The sequence below is a fragment of the Plecotus auritus genome (genome assembly GCF_963455305.1).
Source record: "Plecotus auritus genome assembly, chromosome: 6".
NCBI lineage: Eukaryota > Metazoa > Chordata > Mammalia > Chiroptera > Vespertilionidae > Plecotus > Plecotus auritus.
The window spans coordinates 31,034,176-31,061,092 of record NC_137773.1 but is presented as its reverse complement, the minus strand read 5'-3'; the positions used below and the strand labels follow the sequence as shown (position 1 = coordinate 31,061,092).

The 26,917-nt window shown below is 40.5% G+C and overlaps 1 protein-coding gene across 1 annotated transcript in view; it reads left to right on the top strand.

Annotated features, from left to right (window-relative positions):
- The window catches only part of UBE2D2 (ubiquitin conjugating enzyme E2 D2), a 47,699-nt gene that overhangs the window by 14,331 nt on the left and 6,451 nt on the right, over positions 1 to 26,917 (top strand). The window contains exons 2-5 of the mRNA XM_080674169.1: positions 16,168 to 16,231; positions 22,380 to 22,411; positions 22,491 to 22,568; positions 22,655 to 22,760. Of these exons, the coding sequence (XP_080530295.1) occupies positions 16,168 to 16,231; positions 22,380 to 22,411; positions 22,491 to 22,568; positions 22,655 to 22,760 (280 nt within the window). The remainder of the gene's footprint in view (positions 1 to 16,167; positions 16,232 to 22,379; positions 22,412 to 22,490; positions 22,569 to 22,654; positions 22,761 to 26,917) is intronic.

Below are 26,917 nucleotides of genomic sequence, written 5' to 3'. Positions count from 1 at the left end.
TGAGAGAGACACATCAATTGATTGCCTCCCGTTTACACCCTGACCTGGGCCTGGCATCGAACCTGCAACTGAGGTGTACATGCCTTTGACTGGGAATTGAACCCTTGACCCTTCAGTCAGAAGGCTGATGCTCTAACCACTGAGCAAAACCAACCAGTGCTTTTTTTTGTTTTTTTAATCCTCACTTGAGGACATGCTTAGAGAGAGGAAGGGAGAATAAGATAAAAACATCAATGTGAGAGAGAAACATCTATCAGTTGCCTTCTTTACGTGCCCAGACTAGGGATCGATCCTGCAACCTTTCAGTGCACAGGGCAAGCTCAGCCAACTGAGCCAGTCGGACCAGGCACCATTTTTAAAAAACTAAGTAAAACATATGATTTATTTGACATAAATAATTAGATTAAAAACTATTTAAAACAGTAGTGCTAGTCATGTAGAATATAACTTAAAACAGAAGTTCAACCCAGTGATGGTGACCACATAGTACTTTTCCAAGCTAGGGAACATAACATTTTCTATAGCCCATTCTTGGAGAAAACTAAGACCATAATTTTAGTTTAGTATTATTTTTCTGACACAATTTTTGGTAACTCTAGTAATGAGTAGTCTCCTAAAAATACCTGGAGTCCCGAAATTTATCTTTTTTAAAAATATATTTTTTTATTGATTTCAGAGAGGAAAGGAGAGAAAGATAGAAACATCAATGATGAGAAAGAATCATTGATCAGATGCCTCCTGCACACCCCCTACTGGGGATCGAGCTCGCAACCCAGGCATGTGCCCTTGACCGGAATCAAACCTGGGACCCTTCAGTCTGCAGGCCAATGCTCTATCCACTGAGCCAAACCAGCTAGGGCCCGAAATTTATCTTTCATTACGAAATATTTTATGTATAAAAAAGGTTTTAGCACAGCCAGCATGGCTCAGTAGTTGAGCATCGATCTATGAACCAGAAGGTCATGGTTTGATTCCTGGTCAGGGCACATGCCCAGGTTGCAGGCTCAATCCCCAGTGTGGGGGCGTGCAGGAAGCAGTCAATCAATGATTCTCTCTCATCATTGATGTTTCTCTCCCTCTCCCTTCCTCTCTGAAATCAATAAAAATATATATTTTTAAAAAGGTTTTAGATACTGATATGGCCAATACCTATGTACTTTCTGCTTCAATTTAAGATTCACACCTACCTAATTTAGCTTGAAGTGTTAAAGTTTAGTCAGAGCGATGGCTTCTTTTGATAATTAACGAGCTTGACATCTGCATATTTAGAAATATTCATGTTTTGATAAGGGTGCATTGTTTTAAGTGATGGGGAATTACTTCCCCTACTTTACTTATTGCATTAAGGCAATAATATATCATCACTTAATTTAGTAATAGGCCAGATTCCTGTCCATTGAAAGGTTATTTTTATATTTAATCATTGTGCTTCACTTTTGTGAATAATAAATAATAAAAACTTTTAAATTATTGATCTTACCGGGACTATATCGTATGTTTGTACGCTCTTTTTAAAATTGTGAATTGCTATGATAAGACTGATTAAATTGGCTTAAGACAGAAATTTGAATTTCTTTTCAAGAGAGAAATAGTTATGACCTTTATTTCTGTCATATAGGACAAACCTCTAATAAAATCTGTTTGACTTACAGTGGCAATCCCAAAACATGCTTATGCAGTACCTTTTTATTTTTTCAGTGTATGTGTGTTATTTTCATTCTTTGTTGAATCTATAACTTGATGTGGAAATTAAATTGTATGAGGTCACATACAAATAAATAGTATTCCATTGATAGATGGTTAAGAAAATTGTTCAGACTTTGAGGAACAACTTGAAGCTAGCAATGCTTATTGGCGTTTGGAAAGGAGCCAGCTATTAGTTTCTTAGGCTGCACCACAAACATAACTTGATCTCTCTAATCTTAGAGCCTGAAATAAGACCACCAGTAGTGGTGGCATTGTTTTTTACTTTTGTAGTCAGTGTTTTCATTGTCTTCTAGTTTCCAGTATTGCTGTTCAATCCAAAACCATTCTAGTTCCTGATCCTATATATGTGAACAGTTTCATTTCTTTGTCCTTGGTGTTGTAAAATTTCATGATGTGTGGTGGTGTAGGTCAATTTTCATTTATTTTGGGGGGTATTCAGTTGATCTTTTTTGAGCCATAAATGAATGTTCTGAAGTTTTGAGATCTTTTCTTGAATCATTCTCCCCCTCCCCCATGGTTTCATTAGCTTCATTTTCTCTGTTCTCCCTTTTTAAAAACTATTTTTGGATGTTGGACTTTGTGGACTGGTCCCCACCCCCACCCCCACCTCCACCCCCACCCCCCCATTTATTGGGATTTGCTTATTCTGGGTATTTCATATAAATTGCATTATACAATATGAGACCTTTTGTGTCTGGCTGCTTTTGTTCAGTGTTTTCAAGATTTAGCCAAGTTGTATGTATTAGTATGTAATGCCTTTTGATAGCTGAATAATAATAGTCCATTGTATAGATACAACACATTTTATTGTTCCATTTATGATCTGATGTGCATTTGGGTTGTTTCCACTTTGTAAGTATTAAAAAATACTGCTATGAACTTACTTTTCAAAAATTTTGTGAGCATTTGTTATCATTCCTCTTGGATAGATACCTACGAGTGGAATTGCTGAATCGTGTGGTCATTCTATGTTTAACTTTTTGAGAGCCAAACTGTTTTTCAAACTGGCTGTACTATATAACATTCCCACCATCAGTGTATGAGGTTTCCAGTTTCTCTACATCCTCACCAGTTTGTTACTTTATTATTATTATTATTTTAAAATATATTTTATTGATATTTTACAGAGAGGAAGGGAGAGGGATAGAGAGCTAGAAACATCGATGAGAGAGAAACATCGATCAGCTGCGTCCTGCACACCTCCCAATGGGGATGTGCCCGCAACCAAGGTACATGTCCTTGACCAGAATCGAACCCGGGACCCTTCAGTCCGCAGGCCGATGCTCTATCCACTGAGCCAAACCGGTTTTGGCTATTACTTTATTATTTTGGTGATAGCTTTCCTAGTACATCTCAAGTGTCACATCATTGTGATTATGGTTTGCATTTATCTAATGACTAAATGATGTTGAGCATCTCTTCATGTGCTCATTTGCCATATACTAGTATATCCTCTTTGGAGAAATGTGTATCCTTTGCCCTTTTTTAAGTTGGGTTGCCTTTTTATTGAGCTGTAAGAATTTCTTATATATTCTAGATACTAAAACATTATCAGATATGTAATTTGCAAAGTTTTTCTCTCATTTTGTGGGTTGCCTTTTCACTTTATGGCTATACAAAATTTATCATATTCATAATATTTATTTTTACTTATGATTTTAGGGAGAGAGACAGACAGACAGATACCCATCAACTTGTTGTTCCACTTATTCATGCATTCACTGGTAGATTCTTGTATGTGCTCTGACCAGGGATTGAACCCACAACTTTGGTGTATCAGGACGACTCTAACCAACTGAACTACCCAGCCAAAGCTATCATACAATTCAGTGGTAATAAGTACATTTATATTGTTGTGCAACCATTACCACCATCCATTTTGGGAAATCTTTTATCTTTCACAACTGAAACTGTATAGAAACAATAACTCCCCATCCTCTCTCCTCTCAGCCCCTGGCAACCACCAATCTACTTTTTCTATTTTGACTAGATTTCTTATAAGTGTAATCATACAGTATTGAACCATTTGTGACTGACTTAGTTCACTCATCCATTTTTTAAGGCTAAATAGTATTCCATTTTATGTATATACCCCATATTGCCTATCCATTTATCTACTGTTGGACACTTGGGTTGCTTACTTTTTTTTTTTATTTATTTACTAGAGGCCCAATGCACGAAATTCATGCAAGGGGCTCGGCCCTCACAGTCCCCTGGCTTCGTCCAGAAGGACGTCCGGCTATCCAATTTATTTAGCATATTATGCTTTTATTATCATAGATATGTTAATCCTCAGGCAAGGATAATTTTTCCATTGATTTTTAGAGAGAGTGAAAAGGAAGCGACTGGGACTGGGAATCAAACCTGCAACCCAGGTATGTGCCCTTGACCAGGAATTGAACCTAAGACCTTTCAGTTCACTGAGCAACTCTAGCCAGGGCTGGATTGCTTACACTTTTTAGGTATTCTGAATAATACTGCTATGAACATGGGTGTGCAAATTCTCTTTTAGACACTTCTCTTGGGGTATATACCTAAAAGTAGAATTGCTAGATCATATTGTAATTCTATTTTTAATTTTTTGAGGAACTGCCACACTTATTTTCCACAGTGGCTGTACCATTTTACATTCCCACTAACAGTGCACAAGGGTTCCAGTTTTTTTACATCCTCACCAACAGTTATTATTTTGTGTTTGTTTATTTGTTTTTATAGTAACTATCTTTATGGGTGTGAAATGGTGGTCTTTTATCTATTTTACGTTAAGTTTCGTAGATGGTGTGAGGTAGGCGAAGTCTCAATTCATCGTTTGTATTGATTAGTTCTCCTAGCACCATTTGTTGAAAAGACTGCTCTTTCTCCCACTGAATTGTTTTGGCAGCTGTGTCAGAAACCAGTTGGTCATTGATGTATGGTTTTATTTCTGGACTCTCAATTCTTTTCTGTTGCTCTCTCTGTCTGTTCTTATGCTAGTACCATACTGTCTTGAATATTGTAATTTATATTAAGTTTTGAAATCAGAACTGTGTGTCTTCCAACTTTGTTTTCCCAAAATTGTTTTGTGTTTGGGTCCCTTCCATTCGCACATGAACTTGAGGATCAGCTTGCCATTTCTATAAAATAAAACAGCAAAAAAACAGTTGGAATTTTTATGGACATTGTATGGTTTTGGACTAGTCTTCCTATATTTTCATTTCTACTTTCCATCTTTGTCTTTTATCTACTTTTTTTTTTATTTTTCAATTACAGTTTACATTCAATATTATTTTCTACTAGAGGCCCAGTGCATGAAATTCGTGCACTCGGGGAGGGCAGGGGGCAGTCCCTCAGCCCAGCCTGCGCCATCTTGCAGTCCGGGAGCATTCAGGGGAGGTCCAGCTGCTGCAGAGGCAGGAGAGGCTCCTGCCACCGCCAGTGCACTGTGAGCTCGGCTTCTGGCTGAGTGGCGCTCCCTCTGGTGGTCAGTGCACGTCATAGCGACCGGTTGTTCCGCCGTTTGGTCAATTTGCATATTAGCCTTTTATTATATAGGATTAGTTTCAGGTGTATAGCATAGTGGTTAGTCATATACTTTACAAAGTGGTCTCCCTGATATTTTATTTTATTTTTGTTAATCCTTATCCAGATATTTTTCCATTTATTTTTAGAGACAATGGAAGGGAAGGGATGAGACAGAGAGAGAGAAACATCAATGTGAGAGAGACACATCGATTGGTTGCCTCCCATATGTGCCTTGACCAGAGCTGGGGATCCAGCCTGCAACCAAGGTACGTGCCCGTGACTGGAATTGAACCCAGGACCCTTCAGTCCATGGATTGACGCTCTATCCACTGAGCCAACTGGCTAGAGTACCCTGATATTTTAAGCACCCACTTGGCACTGTACAGTTATAGCAATATTATTATTGACTATATTCCCTATGCTGTATTTACATCCCCATGACTGTTTTATGACTGCCAATTTGTACTTAATCTCTTCACCTTTTTCATCCAGCCCCCCAACTCCCCTCCCTTCTGTCAGCCATCAATCTGATCTCTATGAGTCAGTTTCTGTGTTCTTTGTTTGCTTATTTTGCTCTTTAGACTCCACATGTAAGTGAAATCATGTGATATTTATCCTTCTCTGTCTGATTTATTTCACTTAGCATAATACACTTTAGGTCATCCATGTTGTCACAAATGTAAGATTTCATTCTTTCTTTTAAGGCCAAGTAATACTCCATTGTATATGTACCACAACTTTTTTATCCACTTGTCTGTTGATGGGCATTTGGGTTGCTTCTATAACTTGGTTATTGTAAATAATACTGCAAGTCTTTTATCTATTTTCTGTAAGACTTTCTCATTTTCAGAATATAAGTTTATTTGTTTTAAGGATTTTGTTCTTAATTCATAGGAGCAATAGCTTTTCTTACCCTTAAGGGTATTTATGATAGTTTTTTGTTTGTTTTGGCATATTCTTCTCCCTGTATGGTCTTTGTTTTCTTCTGCTTTTTTCCTCTGCATTGTTTTGGTCTTTGAAGGTGTTGCAGATGAATCATTTGGCTAATTCTTTAAGAGTAGGCCATAACAAGCTGATTAAAAGGTCTGAGCACATGGGGATAAGGTTTGGCAACTGTGGAATACAATTTATGGTTTACTGGCCTGGAAATTTCTCCAGATGAACCACTAATGCCAGTAAATTGTATAGCTCTTTATCTTATGTTGGTTAAGTTTTCGTGAGGATCGTCTAATCTCCTGCCTGGAAGGTATAGGCTAGGCCAGTGGTCGGCAAACTCATTAGTCAACAGAGCCAAATATCAACAGTACAACGATTGAAATTTCTTTTGAGAGCCGAAAACCGACTTCTGCGCATGGGCCATGAAGTTTCAATCGCACTGTACGTGCACGCCCACACGTGGTATTTTGTGGAAGAGCCACACTCAAGGGACCAAAGAACCGCATGTGGCTCGTGAGCCGCAGTTTGCCGACCACTGGGCTAGGCTTACAGTGTTCTCAGAACCACAGTGAACAAAGTGTGTATGGAAACATTCACTTAACCTTCCTGTTTTTCATACATCTTCCATGCCCTTGTTAGTGTCTCTTAGTCCTAAGACCTGTTTTATCCTCTCCAGAGAACAAACCCTCCAGCCTGTTGCTTGGGTGGGGAGGGCATTCACTGGAGGAGTCCAGAGTCAGAGAAGTGACATAGACATCATTTTACTAGTTTTACGTTTTAAAGTTTTAAGATTTTTATCCATAAGCAACATAGTGTTGTTTTGAATGTTATCAAAATTTACATAGATGTTAAGGAAATATGCAGATTCTCCTCAATTTACAATGGAATTTCTTTCCGATAAACCCATTGTGAGTTGAAAATGTCCTTTTAAAAATGCATGCAAGTCACCTAGCCTACTGAACATCATAACTTACTTAGGCTAGTCTCTCTTTTTTTTAAAATATTTTTATTGATTTTTTACAGAGAGGAAGGGAGAGGGATAGAGAGTTAGAAACATCAATGAGAGAGAAACATTGATCAGCTGCCTCCTGCACACCTCCCACTGGGGATGTGCCCACAACCAATATACATGCCCTTGACCGGAATCGAACCTGGGACCCCTCAGTCTGCAGGCCGACGCTCTATCCACTGAGCCAAACCGGTTAGGGCTAGGCTAGTCTATCTTATACTTGCTCAGAACACTTAAATTAGCCTACAGTTGGGCACTTATCTTGAGTTTAATCTCAAGAGTAATTGCCTTCCTCTTCTCACCAGAAACAGGAGACACAGGTGGGTGTTTTTAGACATGATGGGATGTAAAAACCCAAAACAATATTCAGAAAATGATAGCAACACAGTACACTGTAGAATATTGGTTGTTTACCCTCATGATCATGTGGCTGACTGGGAGCTGTGGCTCACTGCCACTGCCCAGTGTCATACCACATGTTGCTAGCCCAAGGAAAAGATCAAAATTCAGAGTACGGTTTCTAATGAATGTGTATCACTTTCCCACCATTGCAAAGTCAAAAAAATTGTAAGTGGAACCATTATAAGTCAGGGATCATGTGTATACATTTCAAATAACATGCATTTTCATGGAACACAAATACACCACCAATATATTTTTTTAAAAATTCTTCTCCTATGATAGACATTTGTTTCCAAGATTTTGCTACAAACACTTAAGCTTCAATATTCCCCATACATGTCTCTTAGTGCACATGGGTGTTTCTCTCTATAATCAGTAAAATTGTTTGGTTCTAGAGTGTGAGCCTTTTCATTTTTTTGTAAGATATTGCCAAAATGTTTTCCAAAGTTTTTCAACAACCAACTACAGGATATGAGAATTTGTAATTAACTTTTTAAAAAAATGTTCCTTATTACAAACATAACACACTATAGGAAAATACATAAAGTAAATGTCCAATAAACTGCAATAAGATTTTCAAGCACGATTGAACATTGAGTGTTCCATAACAGATTTCTATGTGCCCTATAATCCATTATTTTGTGTTAATTCTAAATTATCTCTTCTACCCTCACTGGATTATTTTGAACCAAATGTCATATGGTTTTAACTGTAAATAAGTCAGAATCCTATCTAATCAAGAGGGAATATGCTGACCATCACGCCCTCACAAAGATGGTGGCGTCCACAGCCAATAAGGAGGGAATATGCTAATTGACTGCCACGTCCTCAAAGATGGCAGCACCCAGTCTCCTCAGCCCCACTGGGGCAGCAGGCTTGCAGCATGGCTGGGCCCGCCCCCAGGCGGGTCCATCTGCTCCATGTGCCTGCCTCCAGAGTCCCCCAGCCCCCTCAGCCCCCCAGCTGCCCAGGGCCGGCCCGAGGCGCAGGCAAGCCTCGGATGGCGGCTGCCCAGCTGCCCAGGGCCGCCTGAGGCTCAGGTAACCAGGGCCAGCCAAGGCTTGTGCTGCTGGCAGTGGCAGAAGCAGAGGTGTGATGGGGGCATTGCTTTCCCCTGATCGCTGGGTCGCTTCCTGCCCCTGAGGGCTCCCGGACTGTTGAGAGGGGGCAGACTGAGCTGAGGGATCCCCCACTCCAGTGCATGAATTTTCATGCACCGGGCCTCTAGTGTATTACTAAGAGAGATAAGCCAGTGGTTCTCAACTGGGACAAGTTTGCCCACCAGGTGACATTTAGCATTGTAGACATTCTTGGTTTTCACAACTGGAAGACTACTAGGTACTACTGGCATTTAGAAGGTAGTGGCTAGGATGCTGCTAAACATCCTACAATGTATAGGAGAGCTCCCAAAAAAAGAATTATCTGGCCCCAAATGTCTGTAGTACCAGATTGAGAAACCCAGAGATAAGGACTCTAAAAAATTACACGCACAATGCAATGATTATATATATAATCTATACTAATAAAAGGGTAATATGCTAATTAGACTGGGAGACCTTCCGGACAAAGCCAGGAGGGGAGGGTAGTTGGGGGTGATCAGGCCAGCAGGGGGCCAGTTGGGGGCAATCAGGCTGGTGGGGGGGGCAGTTGGGGACAAGCAGGCCAGCAGGGGGGGCAGTTGGGGGTGAGAAGGCCAGTGGGGGGGATAGTTGGAGGCAGGCAGGCTGACAGGCAGAGTGGTTAGAGGTGATCAAGCAGGCAAGCAGGTGAGCGGTTAGGAGCCAGCAGTCCCAGATTGCGAGAGGGATGTCCGACTGCTCTGTGGGATCAGGCCTAAACCAGCAGTCGGACATCCCCCGAGGGGTCCCAGATTAGAGAGGGTGCAGGCCGGGCTGAGGGGACCCCCTCCCCCCGTGCACAAATTTCATGCACCAGGCCACTAGTATGAACAATAATTTCCTGATATTAAATGTCCAATCAGTTAAAATTTTTCTCTTTCAAAAATGATTTTTTTTATATTTGATTGGTTTGAATCAATATATAAACAAAGTCAACTGATTGGTATCTTTTAAGTCTTTGCTAATATATAGCTTTCCTTCTTTTTTCATATGCTTTTTTTTTTTTCTCTCTTAATCCTCATCTGAGGACATTCTTAGAGACAGAGACAGAGACAGAGAGAGAGAGAAACACATTGATGTGAGAGAGAAACATTGATCCATTGCCTTGTGTAATTGGGGACCAAACCCAAAACCCAGGTATGTGCCCTGACTGAGAATCAAATCGGTGGTGCACATGACAACACTCAACCAACTGAGCCAATGGGTCTGTGTCACTTTTTTTAAAGAGAAACATGAATATGATAGCAAAACATCCATTAGCTGCCCACTGCACTCCCCCTACTGGGGATGGAGCCTGCAACCTGGGCTTGTGCCTGGACCGGGAATCCCCAAGCCAGCAACCTTTCAGTGCATGGAGGATGCGACCACGAAAAAACTAAGCCAGGGCTTTTCATACACTGTTTTTATTGTTGAATAAAACAGGTCCCTTATCCTGTATGCTGTCTCACATTTTGCAGATACTGTTGATTGTATCCTCATCTACTTAAACAGACTTGCAAGCAGTCCTCCTGTTTTTATCTCTACTTCTAGGAGTTGCTTGCCCAATCAACTTCTGAGCCTTTGTAAATTAAATTTGGTTCCTTCTTGAGTTTTTCCCATTAATTAGGATTCACCTTCTTTTGACTGCTAAGTCACTGTCACTTATCAGTCTCCTTTGTAGCTTCCAAAAGTGTTGCTGCTGTTATCTCGCTCATTCTTTGTACTTGTGGGTTAAGCCTTAAATTTTTTTTTTCAGTTTCCTCTTATTATAGTAGGATTTTGGGAAAGAGTAAAAGTAATGTTTGTCACTTTGCTTGAAAGTCTGAGATACTTTCAGTGGTTCTTCCTGTATGTACTGTTGTACCAAAATTTATATTTCTAGGAATTCTAACTCTAAAGAAATTGTATTCAAAAATCATAAAAATAGTCCTAGCCGGCTTGGCTCAGTGGATAGAGTGTCAGCCTGAGGACTGAAGGGTCCCAGGTTTGATTCCAGCCAAGGGCACATGCCTGGGTTGCAGGCTCCATCCTCAGTTGGGGGCATGCAGGAGGCAGCCGATCAATGATTCTCTCTCATCATTGATATTTCTTTCTCGCTCTCTTTCTCCCTACCTCTCTGAAATCAATAAAGAAATATATTTTTAAAGAGTCATAAAAATATAGAACCCCTATGTAATTATCCTTATGTAGCTGGTAAAAGTATTGGACATTTACATATTTTATTTATTTTAAAGGCTCAAAGTGGGAATCTCCTATTTTTAAAAAAACACTTTTTTTTTTTTCTTTAATTTCAGAGAGGAGGATGGGGCACGGGAAGGAGAGAGAGAAACATCAATGATGAGAGAGAATCCTTGATCAGCTGCCTCCTGCACGCCTCCAACTGGGGATTGACCAGGGCATGTGTTCTGACCTGGAATTAAACTGTGACCTCCTGGTACATAGATCGACACTCAGCCACTGAGCAACACCAGATGGCAGTTACAACTTTAAATAGTTATTTTAATCCAAATTTACAGTCAGGAACTGGACATTTATTTTTCAAATAGGAAATAAATACACTTGTTATTGAATTTAGAAGGTATAAAAGGACTATATAGTTCCCATTCTTACCCCTCCAAAGTAGGCTTCCTTCCTGAAGGCAAATACTGTTAAGTAGTTTCTTACATATTCTTCAGAAATACTTTATGCATATACAAAGATGGGTGGCTATATGCTTTTTAAAAAATAAACAGCTTTGGAATGTATATTACATACAATAAAATTCAACAACTATAAATACCAGTTTGAGTTTTGGTAAATATATATTTAATTGTGCAATCTCTACTAAAGTCATGATATAACTTCCCACATTTTCATTGTTCTTTATAGTCAATCTCTCCAACTCCCTCCCTCCCATGAACTATTATTGATATTTTCTGTCAATGTAAATTTGCCTTTTCTTGAATATCGTATCAATGGAATAATACAGAACATATTATTTTCTTTTTCAGAATGTAGTCTTTTTATGTCTGACTACTTGCACTTAGCAGAGTGCTTGTGAGATTAATTCATATCTGTGCCTTGAAACAAGGAAGTGTTGAATGAGTGTGTTAAATGTCTATTAGCCTAAGTTTGGGTTAGGTTTTTTAAATTATATCATATTGGCTCATGAAATGGACTAATGAATTTTATATTCATCTTAAATAAATTTAGCTCTCATTGTTAAACCTTGATGTCATTCAGCATGGAAAAAAGTGACTTAATTTGAAACAAAATATTAAGGATAAGTCACAAGTAAAATTTTATTTAATGAACATGGTAGGACATCAGCATAGCTTGTTCAGTTCAATTTTTTTTTTCAATCCTCACCCGAGGATTTGCTTATTGATTTTAGGGGGAAGGAAGAGAAACATAGATGTGAGAGAGAACCTGGCTTGGTTGCTTTCCTTACATGCCCTGACCAGAATGGAACCTGTAAACCTTTTGGTATATGGGACGTTGCTCCAACCAACTGAGCCACACCAGCCAGAGCCAAAATATATTTTAATAGTAATCTATTGCTGTATTAGTAAAAAAAGATAAGATAATTTTTGCATTTTAAATCAGGCAAGCATTCTTGGTTATACTGACCTTTATTACAAACATTTGGGGATGGGCACGGTATATATACTTTTTTCTTGAGTTGGGTATGGAATCTTTTTTGTAGAGAGGTACAAAATCCAAAAATTGAGATACTTGAGAAAATAAATATTGTTAAATCTTTATCTCAATCTCAGCACTTTAAAAAGACAAATTTTATTTCTATACTTTTATGCTTTGTACTCAAGCTTACAGATAGGATAAAACAGAATAATTTAATGTACCTTGAACACAGAAAGGGCTAACATAACTATGGTACTGCAAATTTAAAAGTATATAGTATTTGGAATATTAAAGTCATACCTTGGTTAACTAATTAATAAGATTCTAAACAGTTTTTATTGTACTTAAAAATATTGGATTTTACTGTTATATTTTATTTTTTTTTCTATTTAATAAAAAAATTTTTTTATTGATTTTTTTTTTACAGAGAGGAAGGGAGAGGGATAGAGAGTTAGAAACATCAATGAGAGAGAAACATCGATCAGCTGCCTCCTGCACACCCCCTACCGGGGATGTGCCCGCAACCAAGGTACATGCCCTTGACCGGAATCGAACCTGGAACCCTTCAGTCCACAGGCCGATGCTCTATCCACTGAGCCAAACCGGCTAGGGCTACTGTTATATTTTAAAAATAAAATCTAAACTAGTCCTTCCCCAGAGCTTGATTTTATCTCAAATACCAAGCCAAGGGGAAAGGTAATACAGTATGATTTCCTGCCTTGAATTTTTTAGGCATCTCCACCCAGTAACAAATCTCAAGTTTGTGGGCTCTTACGTTAAAACTAGAGGCCTGGTGCACGAATTTGTGCACATTGAAAGGAAATTAATTAGAAGAAATATTTTAATATCACTATTCGCCCTTTTTCTATAATAAAAGTGTCAACCAAATTCACGATCGACAATGACAGATGGAAACACACACGTGAGATTGGTACCAGCGAGAGCTTTATATCTATACTAGTGGCCCGGTGCACGAAATTGGTGCACGGGGGCGGGTGGAAGGGTGTCCCTCAGCCCGGCCTGTACCCTCTCCAATCTGGGACCCGTCAGGGGATAACTGGCCGTCATACATCCCTCTCACAATCCAGAACTGGCTCCTAACCGCTTGCCTGCCTGCCTAATTGCCCCTAACTTCTTCTGCCTGCCAGCCTGATTGTCCCTAACTGCTCCCCTGCTGGCTTGATTGCCCCTAACCACCTCTGTCTCTGCCCCGCATCCGGGACCCAGAATTCCCTCCTCCAGCCGACCACAGGCACCCGGGATCCGGGCTTCCCTCCCTCTGGTCAGCCATAGGTGCCAGGCTGGCTGCAGCCACAGGGGATGGTGGGCAGGTGGCTTTGCCTGGGCTGCAGCCGCAAGTGCTGGCACCCGGGACGGCAGGGTGGGTGACTTCTCCATCTCCCAGGCCACAGCCAGCCACAGGTACTGGTGCCCAGGACTGCGGGGTGGGCGGCTTTTCCATCTACCAGGCTGTAGCCAGCTGTAGGTGCTGGCACCTAGACCACAGGTGGGCGGCTTCTCCATCTACCAGGCTGTAGCCAGCTGCAGATGCTGGCACCTGGACCACAGGTGGGCGGCTTCTCTGTCTTCCCTGGGATGCAGTGTGGGCGGCTTCGTCTCCTGGGCTGCACCCAGCCTTGGGCACTGGGACCTGGTTTCTCCGTCTCCCCCAGGACGTGGGGCAGGCGGATGTGAGGCTTCTGCTGTTGGCTGCGGCCTGGGATCATGGTGCAGGCGGCTTGTTCGTCTCCCGGGCCACACCCAGGCACTGGTGTCCGGTTTCTCCTTCTCCCCCAGGACGCGGGGCAGGTGGACGTGAGGCTTCTGCTGCTGTCTGCGGCCAGGGATCATGGGGCAGGCGGCTTCTTCGTCTCTCGGGCTGCAGTCAGCCTCAGGCGCTGGCGCCCAACTTTTCCAACCCCCACAGGACCAGAGCGGCGGGGGGCGGGGGACGGGGCTGCTGCCATGTTTTCAGGTTAATTTGCATACTCTGATTGGCTGGTAGCGTAGTGGAGTGACAGTAATTTCCATGTTTCTCTTTTATTAGTATAGATATATAAAAGCCAAAGTGACCAAATGACTGGTCGCTATGATGCACACTGACCACCAGGGGGCAGACACTCAGTGCAGGAGCTGCCCCCTGGTGGTCAGTGCGCTTCCATAGCCAACCTCCCGTGGGTGACCAACCTCCCGTGGTCCCCCTGGCCGGCTGGCCCCGATCACTCCAATAGGGACTGGGTGAGATGTTCCGATGGGTCCCGATCACTGGCCAGGCCAAGGGACCCCATCTGTGCACGAATTTGTGCACCAGCCCTCTAGTATTTAGATAAACTTGCTTAAATAGACCTGCTTTCTGATTTAGCTAAACTTTTTCCAGCCCAGTGAAGCACCCAAACTTCTCTTTCAGGTAGTTGTCAGCAACACAGCAATAAATATCAACATGAAGCAGATTATTATTGCAGATCACACAGGGAGAACAGAGGGTGAAATATTTGTAGCAGTGTTTGACTATATTCTGTGCAATGAGAAAACCTGAAGTTATTTTCAAGTTCCACCATTTCTTCTTTTCAGTCAGGTCAAGTTTCTAAAATTTCTAAATCTCCGTTTTCCGGCTAATGAAAAGAAAATAGGATTCTACCAAGTCTCCTATCTACCTACTCCAGGACTTCTATGAGGATCAAATAAGATGAGGCATGTGAAAACACTTCACAGACATTTGGTTAAAGTGTAAAATTTTTGCACCTGGCTATAAAGCAAGTCATGTTCCTGGGCTGAAGAATCTTCAAGGAGACTAGTCGCTAGGGAGAGGAAGCCAGGCGTTGCTACATGACATCATTACCCAGGCCCATAGCCATCATTTCTAGGCTGGGCTGGGCTGTGGGCTGCATTTTGTGCCATGGGGTCTTGGCAACGTTGGCTGTAATTTGGTGGGGTGTTGCTCCGGGGTGGAAGTGGGGCCTGTGTCCCATTTGGGGGAAGCTGAGTGTTGTTTTGTGGGCACCAGATCCGTAGTGCCATTTATTGTGAAATGGCCTGTCACTAGGGAGAGGAAGCCGGGTGTTGCTACGTGATGTCATTACCCGGCACTCACAGCCACTGTTTCCGGGCTGGGCTGGGCTGTGGGCCGCATTTTGCACCATGGGGTCTCAGCAACGTTGGCTGCGATTTGGTGGGCTGTCGCAGGGTGGTGGTGGGGCCTGTGTCCCACTTGGGGGAAGCCAAGTGTTGCTTTGTCAGTGTGCCAGGTCTGTGGTGCTGTTTCTTTATAAATGGCCAGTGCGTGTCACGGCAGCTCCTGCGTTGAGCGTCTGCCCCCCTGGTGGTCAGTGTGCATCATAATGACCGGTCGGACGGTCGGAGGGATACTTAGCATATTAGCCTGTTACATATATAGATAGCTAAGAAGCTAGCATCTGGTTGTAGAACATTACTACAGATAGACCATCTCTGATTATAAAACTTTATGACAGGTCTTATTACTTCAGCCAGCGTTTTTAATGTATCCTTTTTAAATTCTTTTTCTACTACCTTTGGAACCCTGGTAGTAGATATCTGAAACATCAATATCTTATTAGATGGACTCATATAATTTGGAATATTAATGATTTCAAGAGCTTTAAGTGTAACCTTATAGTTTTGTGACTCTAGTCACATAATCATGCTAACTTATATTTACTTACTGAACTGTAAGTAAAAATGATCCACTATTTAAAACATACATCTGTACTTAAGAATCTAAAATACTTTAACCTGCCCACCCCTCTCTGACTCTGAAGGAGTGTTCCCAAAAGAGCTTTACTGGTGGGACAGAGAATATTGTGATAGTGAAAAATTGTATTAATGGGTAAGAGTTAGATTTATGTTGAATACATTTCTTCTTTCTCCTTTCTTAAGGAATTGAATGACCTGGCACGGGACCCCCCAGCACAGTGTTCAGCAGGTCCTGTTGGAGATGATAGTAAGTATTTAAAAGGAATGATGGAGTAAAAGAGTATAATAACTTGCCTCTGGGAACTTGAGAACTGATGAATTACCTCCCCTAAGGTTATTTTGGGTGAAGGATAATTTTGCTTTAGGAAAGAGGTAGTGTTTACCCTTACTTGTCCATGATAGATGCAGTTCTATGTATATCCCATCATCTTCTGTATTGTTCATTACATTTTGAATCTCTTTTGCCAGACATTGTCTTTGTAATTATTCTGACCCTTTCCTATCTACCTTTCACCCCATCTGGGTATTTTTTTTTTCTTTTAATCCTCACCTAAGAACATGCATAGAGAGGAAGGGAGAGAGAGAGAAACATTGATCAGTTGCCTTCCGTTCGTGCCCCAACTGTGCCCTAATTGGCAATGTAAACTGGCAACCCAGGTATGTGCTCTGACCAGGAATCAGACCGGCAACCCTTCTGTACACAGGATGATGCTCAACCAACTGAATCACTCCATCTGGGTAATACTAGTATAACTAGGTATTGCTCTTTAAATAAGATAATACTAAGGATGATTGTGTATATGCATGTGTCTCTCTCTCTACTGGCTCATATTTGTGAATATGGGTACAATTTGCTTCTTTTGTTATATTTTTTTAATCCTCACCCGATGATTTTTTTCTCATTGATGTTTAGAGAGAAGGGAAGAGGAAGGAAGGGAGGAAAGGAGGGAGGTGGGGGAGAGAAAGAGAGAGAGAGAGAGAGAGAGAGAGAGAGAGAGAGAGAGAGAGAGAGAGAGAGAGAGATCGGTGGTTGCCTCCTTTATGCGCCCAGTGATCAAGCCCACAAGTGAGGTACGTGCCCTTTACTGGGAATCGAACCCTCGATCCTATGATCCACGGGCTGACACTTTAATCATTAAGCATACTGGCCAGAGCCAGTTTGCTTATTTTTAATGTCCAATGTATCTGTTTAATCCTGTCTAAAATAATTTATTAAATCATACCACATATGTTGGATAATAATTTTCTTTTCATTCCACTTTGTCTCAACATAGCTTCCCCCCCCCCCCCCGTATACCATCATCTAGTCTTTTTAAAAGGGAAGATAAGTGAATGAGACTCATTTTTTACACAAAACTCACCAAAAATAAAACATTTAGCAAATAGAAAAAATGAGCATACTTGGAAACATTTGTGTAAGAGAAGTGTATAGATTAAGACAAGTAAACATGAAGCTATATATTATCTTGTGTTTAAAACCTATTTTTTCCTGATATTTCTTAAGAATGGTGTTTATAGCTCTTGCTGGTGTGACTCGGTTGAGCCATCCTCTGATATACCATGAGGTCACTGTTTCCGTTTGATATTAGAACACATGCCCAGGTTGCAGGCTCGATCCCCACTTAGGGGGTGTTTAGGAGGCAGCTAATAGATATTTTTCTCTCCCTCTCCTTTCCTCTTGCTAAAAATCATTAAAAACATATTTAAAAAATGCTGTTTTTAGTTTGCTAAATCTATAAGAATCAAAGTGAGGCCCTATTATAAGAATTGTTTTACAGATAAAACAGATAGATGTTATCCTATATAATAAAAGCCTAGTATGCTAAGTGTCTGGTCGTCCGGTTGTCCATTCAACCAATCAAGGTGTAATATGCTAATGATATGATAAGGCCACTCAACTGCTCGCTATGACATGCACTGACCATCAGGGGGCAGACACTCTGACTGGTAGGTTAGCTTGCTGCTGGGGCCCAGCTGATTGGGACTGAGCGAGATGGGCCGGACATACCCTGGAGCCCTCCCATGGTCCCTCCCTGGCTGGCCAACCTCCCGCGTCCTTCCCCAGCCCCGATTGTGCACCAGTGGGGTCCCAGGGCCTGGCCTGCGCCCTATTGCAATCCAGGACCCCTCGGGAGACGTCGGGGAGCCAGTTTCGGCCCGATCCCGCAGGCCAGGCCAAGGGACCCCCCACTGGTGCACGAATTCATGTACCGGGCCTCGAGTAAAGTATGAGACCAAGTGCATGTGATAAAAAATCCCATTTACATTATTATATTTAGACCTGTCCAGTATGAGTAACTATAGTACTTGATACTAAACAGGATAGGCCAAATACTTAAAAAAATGTTATCTCATTTAAGCTTCACAATAATAGTTTGGATGAGTGGAGTTAGAAGTTGTAAACTATTGTAGAGAAAAATCTAGTGAGAGATTCATAGAGGTTCCCAGGGTAGTCTCATATTTAGGTTTTCTGATTCTAGTTGTCATTCCACAGTATTATATAGTGTACCTGCATTTGTATGGTCTTTCAAAAGTGGTTTTACTTCAGACAAATTCCTCAAAGTTGAGAATAGCTAATCTTTACTTGAAAGTGTTTAAAGTCTGGGGATTAAATTTCATTTTTTTAAGTTCTCTTCAGTGTGCTTAAGTAATTTTCCTTTGCTTCCAAACTAGCTAATGCTATCACATTTCTTTCTCAGATAGAAAACTTGTTACCTCAGAGAGTTAAATAAAACTCTCCCAAAGTATAAGCAATAAAAGAAAAAAAAAGAGAAATTAGAATCCATCAAAACTTAAAATCTAGGTGCTGCAAATGGTATCTTTAAGAAAGCAAAAGACACAGTTTGGGAGAAAAATTTTGCAGGTCATAATTTCTGATAAGACACATTTATCCAAAATACATTTATAAAAACTAAAACTTAACAGTATAAACAACCCAATTTTAAAAGGGGTAAAGGATCTGAATAGACATTTCTCCAAAGAAAATACACAAGTGGCCAGTAAGCACATGGAAAGATGTTCAACATCATTAGTCATTAAGGAAATGCAGATTTCACTTTGTACCCACTAGGACAGCTAGAATAAAAAAGACAAATACAGTGGAACCTTGTTTCTTGAACATCTCCCATCTCAAGCAATTCACTTCTCAACTGACAACCGTTTCATGCTGATACCTGTACTAGAGGCCCGGTGCACGAAATTCGTGCACGGGGGGGGGGGGGGCGGTGTCCCTCAGCCCAGCCTGCACCCTCTCCAACATCCCTCACAATCCAGGACTACTGGCTCCCAGCTGCTCGCCTGCCTGCCTTCCTGATTTCCCCTAACTGCTTCTGCCTGCCAGCCTGATCACTCCCTAACCACTCCCCTGCCAGCCTGATTGATGCCTAACTGCTCCCTGTCAGCCTGTTTTCCCCTAACTGCCTTCCCCTGTAGGCCTGGTCCCCCCCCAACTGCTCTCCCCTGCAGGCCTGGGTCCCTCCCAACTGCCCTTCCCTGCAGGCCTGGTCACCCCAACTTCCTTCCTCTGCCGGCTTGGTCACCCCTAACTGCCCTCCCCTGCTGGCCTGGTCCCTCCCAACTGCCCTCCCTTGGAGACCTGGTCCCTCCCAACTGCCCTCCCCTGCTGGCTATCTTGTGGTGGCCATCTTGTGTCCACAAGGGGGCAGGATCTTTGACCACATGGGGACAGCCATCTTGTGTGTTGGAGTGATGGTCAATCTGCATATTACTCTTTTATTAGATAGGATAGAGACCTGGTGCACGAGTGGGGGCCAGCTGGTTTGCCCTGAAGGGTGTCCCGGACCAGGGTGGGGGTTCCCTTGGGGCGTGGGGTGGCCTGGGTGAGCGGCCTGTGTTGGTTTGCAGGCCGGCCACACCCCCTGGCAACCCAAGCGGAGGCCCTGGTATCTGGGGTTTATTTATCTTCTACAATTGTAACTTTGTAGCCTGGAGCGGAGCCAAGCCTTCTGCTTGCTCTGTGGCAGCAGCCATTTTTGGGGGGATTTATGTATCTTCTATAATTGAAACTTTGTAGCCTTAAGCGGAGGCCTGGGCCAGCCAGGGCTGCAGAAGCTTGGCTTCCTCCATTGCTGCGGGCAACCCTAGCCTCCTGCTCTTTCCAGCTCCGTGGCTGCCGCCATTTCTGTTTGGTTTTATGTATCTTCTATCATTGAAACTTTGTAGCCTTGAGTGGAGGCCTAGGCCCGCAAGGGCAGGTGGAAAGCTTGGCTTCCTCCATTGGCGGGGAAACCCAAGCCTCCGTCCTGCTCTCTGTGGCGGTAGCCATCTTGGTTGGGTTTATTTGCATATTCACTCCTGATTGGCTGGTGGGCGTGTTTTGTGGGTGTAGCGGAGTGATGGTTAATTTGCATATTACTCTTTTATTAGATAGGATGATCAGTCATGCACCTCTCAGGTGACAGAGAATGCATGAATATGAGTCAGTTTACCACTATTAAAATTTCAGTATATTGTGCTGTGAATATTTTCATATTTTTTTGCTTTTGTCGCTGCTTATAATAATTGTTAAATTTTCAATTTTTATGGTTCATTTCCTTTTTGTTAATTTTCACTTACATTTCATGTTCTTTTTGTTTTTAAAGTGTTTATAGGTTAAACAGTAAATACTGTGTATAAGAAAGGTTAAAATAGGTAATCATTGGGGGGTCTGGAATGGCTTAATTCAATTTACATTATTTGTAATGTGGAAAAATGATTCGGTTTTTGAACGGCCTTCCGGAACAAATTAAGTTCAAGAAATTGGGTTCTACTGTAATACCAAGTGTTGATGAGCAGATGGAGAAATTGGAACCTTCATATATTGCTGATCAGAACACAGAAATGGTACAACCAATTTGGAAAACAGTCTGGCAGGTCCTCAAAAAGTTAACACATATGTGACCCAGTGAGTTCACTCCTTAGGCATATATCCAAGAGAAATGAAAACATATGCTCACACAAAAACTTGTATGTAAATGTTCATAGAAGCATTATTTATAATTGCCAAAAAATGTGAACATCCCAAATATCCAACAACTGATGAAGGGATAAACAAAATGTGGTATATACATACAATGGAATATTATTCAGCCACAAAAGGAATGATCCCCAGTAGGGGGTGTGCAGGAGGCAGCCATCAATTTTTCCATCTTTCTCCTTTCCCCTCTCTCTAAAAATCAATAAAATCATATTTTTTAAAAAGTTGATTGGCAGCCCTAACTGGTTTGGCTCAGTGGATAGAGCGTCAGCCTGTGGACTGAAGGGTCTCGGGTTCAATTCCAGTCAAGGGCATGTACCTTGGTTGCGGGCACATCCCCAGTGGGGAGCGTGCAGGAGAAAGCTGATCAATGTTTCTCTCTCATCGATGTTTCTAATTCTCTATCCCTCTCCCTTCCTCTCTGTAAAAAAAAAATCAAGTAAAAAATAAATATTTAAAAAAAATTGATTGGCAGAAAATGGGTATCTAAGAAGGGAAGCCTCAGCAATACCTGTCCTTCATTTTTATTTGTAATAAACAGGCTATTTGTGGGTTCATGCCTCAATGAGGAACAAAAAAATCATAGTCATAGTTTCATATGCAGAGGTAGAGGATATGGGCTGACATTCCAGTGGATTTTCATATGACTTCTTAGTTTTCACATTTCCTCCTTGTGACAACCTAGCTGATTTGGGTTGTTCACATGTAATCTCAGTGATAACTTCTCTTAGTTTGCCAAGATTTTAGTTTGAATGATAAGTGCTGAGTAGCTTGCTTGTAAGTGAAAACTCTGGCTTTTTGGTCTCTATACTGTACTTAGTTACAACACCTTTGAAATGGAACAAGCGTCATTTTTTGCTGTTTGAAGAGAATATTTCATTATTATGCAACTTTATAATTTCTTTGGCTTATCCTTAGAGCTTATAATTAAGCTTGAAGCTTTCAGCTAATTTTTTTAAAATTGCGAAACCAATAATTCTAGGGATCTACACAGAGAGCTTTTAGAAATTGTTTCTCATTTGTAAAAACTATTCTTTCCTAATTTGAGTATTATCTACTTTGGAGTAAATTATATATATTTGTGTTGGGGAAATGATATAACACATCAAAGAATTGAATCTTTTGGCTCTCTTTTACCCTTTGAGCTGAGGAAATATCTGTTTAAAAGTGGAACTTTGAAGCTTGTCAAGAGTTCTGTCTCCTTGACATGAATTTTCATGTTTCAGCCCAAATACTTTTTCATTGAGCATCTTAGTGGGCTAGACCATGCTAGTCCTTTTTCTCACTTCAGGCTCAAAAGATTTGATTTAGATTCCTCATCCAGCCCAAGACTCATCATATTTCTTATAAATGAACAGATTATGATGTAGGTACAGTGTGGATATTGCTTCATGGTAATTTTGTTGTTGTTCTTTTCCAGTGTTCCATTGGCAAGCTACAATAATGGGGCCAGTAAGTATTCACATTAATTTCAGAATAAATAGTTTATGTAATTCATTTATTTTAATCCCACTTTTCTTGTTATCAACAGAACGACAGTCCCTATCAGGGTGGAGTATTTTTCTTGACAATTCATTTCCCAACAGATTATCCCTTCAAACCACCTAAGGTAATTGGGATATGTTAATTGCTTTTAATGTGTTTCCTATGATACTAATAAACCAGTTTACAAAAATGTTTTTCTTTTTTCTTTAGGTTGCATTTACAACAAGAATTTATCATCCAAATATTAACAGTAATGGCAGCATTTGTCTTGATATTCTGCGGTCACAGTGGTCTCCAGCACTAACTATTTCAAAAGGTAATGGAATGGGTATTCAATATCAAGATAAAGCAACTGTGTTTTAAAAGTCTTTTTAAGGTTATTTTTTTAAAAAGATTACTTATACTTATTGTAACAGGAAGTAGCAATTCCCCTTATTTTTAAATAATAGATCTTGAGACCAATGGAGAGCGTTGGATTTTCAAGTATATGTATTCCTTTGTGTTGTGACTACTCTGTCCATTTTGCTATTCTAAATGCTATAGGTTGGAAAAGAAATTTTTATTTGAGCATCTTAACAATCTTTGGTATATAGTTGCCTGTGTGTATAGAGAAAGTTAGTTACTAATTTTGTAATGAAAGATCCAGTAGCTCTTCTAAATAAGACATAATTAATTGCATGAGTGGATGGGGGATTTTTTTCACATTATAACATCTTATTTTTCAGTTACAGTTTACATTCAGTGTTATTTTGTATTAGTTTCAGGTGTACATCACAGTGGTTAGGTAATCATATACTTTAAAAGTGGTCCTCCTGATATTTCAAGTACTCACCTGGCGCACCATACATGGTTATTACAATATTATTGACTATATTCCCCATGCTGTACTTTATATTCCTGGAACTGTTTTGTGACTACAAATTTTTAGTTCTTAAGCCTTTTTTACCCAGCCCTGGGATTTTTTTTTTTTTTTTTTTTTTTATGTCAGTGAGCTGATTGGGTAGTTAATAAACTTTATCTGATGTGTTGATTTGAACTTGTGCAACCCTTCAATATCATACTTAAATGAAATCACAAGTGGATTAAAGTTGTCAAAATACAAATATAAGCCATAGGCCATCCTGCCGGGGTTCTTGTTCCAGCAAGAAGGGTTCAGCAATCTGGAGAAAGGCTGTTTGTAACTGAAGTAAGAGTCCAGAGACAAAAGATAATTTTGAAGGGCATTGAGGTTCAGAGGAGCTTTAGCTAAAGGAGCTAAGTTCTTCTTGTCTCAGGACTCCTTGCTTTTTATTAACACAAATTGTCCTAAGGCAAGGTGGAGATACACTTCAATCAAAGGGTAGGGTTTCCATACAGAAGCAGTCAGAATGGGGAATAGTCTACAGCTGCTCAGGTGTTTGGCCAACTGGAGGCAATAACATGTAGATTAAGATGCCCTGAGCTGTCTGGCAGCAAACAATCATCCTATTCAGGTTTGGGGGAAATGCCTTCACCCATTCCCAACAGGTGATAACATATGTGACTCAGCCCTTGTTGAGTCCCCAAGTTCCATCAACCTTTTGATGAAATTATGACATGCTGGAACTGGCTTCCAGTACCATCCTATATAATAAAAGCCTAATATGCTAAGTGTCCGGTCATCTGGTCATCCATTCAACCAATCAAAGCATAATATGCTAATGATATGCTAAGGCTGCTCAACCACTCACTATGATATGCACTGACCACCAGGGGGCAGACAGTTGACCGGTTGACCAGTTGCTATGATGTGCACTGACCACGAGAGGCAGACGCTCCAACTGGTAGGTTAGCTTGCTGCTGGGATCCGGCCAATCGGGACTGAGCAAGACAGGCTGGATACGCCCTAGAGCCCTCCCATGGTCCTTCCCCGGCTGGCCAATCTCCTGTGTCCCTCTCCGACCTCAATCGTGCACCAGTGGGGTCCCAAGGCCTGGCCTGCGCCCTTTTGCAATCCGGAACCCCTCAGGGGATGTCGGAGAGCTGGTTTCAGCCCGATCCCACAGGCCAGGCTGAGGGACCCCACTGGTGCATGAATTCATGCACCAGGCCTCTAGTAAATAAGATAATGGGCTAATATGTTTATAATACAAATAACATATATAAATCAGTAAGAGAAAAAAAACCTAGATTCCAGTGGATGAGAGGACAGAAGGGAACAAAATAAAGAAATATATAGTTTCCATTATTCACCTTTTTAATTAACAAAGATCTTTCAAAAAGAAAACTAAGTGCTGATAAGGTACATTACAATGAGTGTTCATAGACTATAGAAGCATAGGTTTGTATAGCCCAGGATGTATTAAGAGATGAGACTTAATAATTAATACCCTTTGACCCAGTAATTCTGGTTTTCTTAATTTGTATTAAGAAAACAACCCCAAATAATAAAAAAGCATTGTGTTCAAGTACATTTGTGGCAGTGCTATTTATTTCTGAAAATTAGAAATTATTTACAGGCCCAACCATAGAGGAAGAAATAAATCAGTTCTAACACGTGCATTTAAAAGAGGATTGATCCTTACAGATATTGTGAAAATGGGGAAATGCTGTGTTTGAAAAAAGCAGAAAAGATAAAATTAATGTACACTAACTTAAGTTATATAGAAAAGTATGTTAAATAGGTGCAAAGAAACAGTTTGGGTATTTGGGTGCTGAAATTTGATGTATAAAAATATTTTTGTTTTCTATCTTTTAGTTTATCATTTCTTTAATGTACACATTTAGACAAGAGGCAGCATAGTTTCATGTTAAAGAACATAGATTCATTCTGGTTCTAACTACCCATATTCAGATATCAGCTTCACCTCTTATTGAATGAGACTTTAGACAAATAAGCTTCTGTTTTCTTTCTTTCATCTAGAGAATAGGGATGACAATTACTATTTTATTGTTATTATGAAGATTGAAAAAGCAAAAATGCACTGTTATCTGATTCCTTATAAGCACTCAAATAACTGGGACAAAGGTACTATTGTAGAAAGTGTTGTATATTTGTCATGTTATAACTATTATAAGACTTATATACTCTGACATGAATTTTTTAAAAGGAAACAAGAACTCTGGGGCATTAAATTAAAATTTGTATGTGGGGTGTTGTAGGCAAAAATAAAAAACAAAGAACTAGAGGACCACGTTTTAAAAGATTGTAACATAGTTTATCAGATAAGTAGCCTCTTTTCTTTTTGTAGGCCCCTTGCAAGTCTTTTCTTTTTGTAGGCACCTTGTGAAAGTGTTCATATACTTTCCTTGTGACTTCCTTGCCTGCTTGCTCTTCCTTCACAAAGTAGCAGTTAGCAGTAGAGAAATAAATCTAGTAAAGTTATGGGACCAAGAGAGGTGGAATAGTGTGTATGTGGAGGTGGGGGGGGGGGGGGCATGGGGAGGTCTATATAGCTGAAATTGTTACCACATATTATTTTTTTTCTTCCTCTTCTGTGCCTAGTGTTGATTTTTCAGTTACTCTCAATCATAAGGGCTGCTAGTTTTATTTGACTTATAGCTACTCCTTCTATCTGGGTAGCTATCTTTTAAAATCATTGCAGTGCCATTTTAGTGAATTTGATTATATCAGGGTATCTAGGTTTAATGTTTTAATGATTCCCTTTTGTAAATGGAATGTATGAGCAAGCAATTCTGTGGAAGACCTGAGTCCTGTTGTAAAAATTTTTTCCTCCTTTTTGTTTGTTTGTTAATCCTCACCATAGGATTTTTTTTCATTGATTTTTAGTGGAAGGAAGTGATGGAGAGGAGGGGAGAAAGAGACAGAGAGAGAGAGAGAGAGACAGACAGACAGACAGACAGACAGACAGACAGAGACAGACAGACAGACATCGATTGATTGTAAACCAAGTACATGCTCTTGATAGGGAATCAAATATACAATCCTTCAGCGCTCAGGCCAACGCTCTCACCACTGAGCAATACCAGTCAGGGCAATTTTTCCTTTAATATAATCTGCTTTCAGGGGCCATAATTTTGACTCGAATTTCTCTCTACTTTGACTATATATGTTAGATATCTAAATATATTGAAAACTTAAGCAGATAAATGTGCCATAAAGCCTCTTTGTTATATGTTTTTAGAATTGGAAGTGACTGGGTTATGACACTAATGAAAATGAATATATACAGATGAAGATGTATACATAGGTGAAAAATTAGTTATTTCAGTGAAGAGTCTATACAGGTTGTAGAAATAGGAGTTAGTTTCTTTACAGCGAAAGAAGGTATATAAGGCATTCAGTTTAACATACTGAATTATAAGGCAAAATCAGTTTTCTGAGAATTAAAGGAACTAAGTAGTATACTAAGAATCCTTTTACCAGGTCCAGATAACCACCACTCCAGCTTCCTTTCCTGGAAAGAAAGTAAGACAAGTTATTTCTTTAAAATGTATCTTTTAAAAGTAGTCTTATTGAAATAATCGGAATTGTAAATAAAGAAAATTTTTACC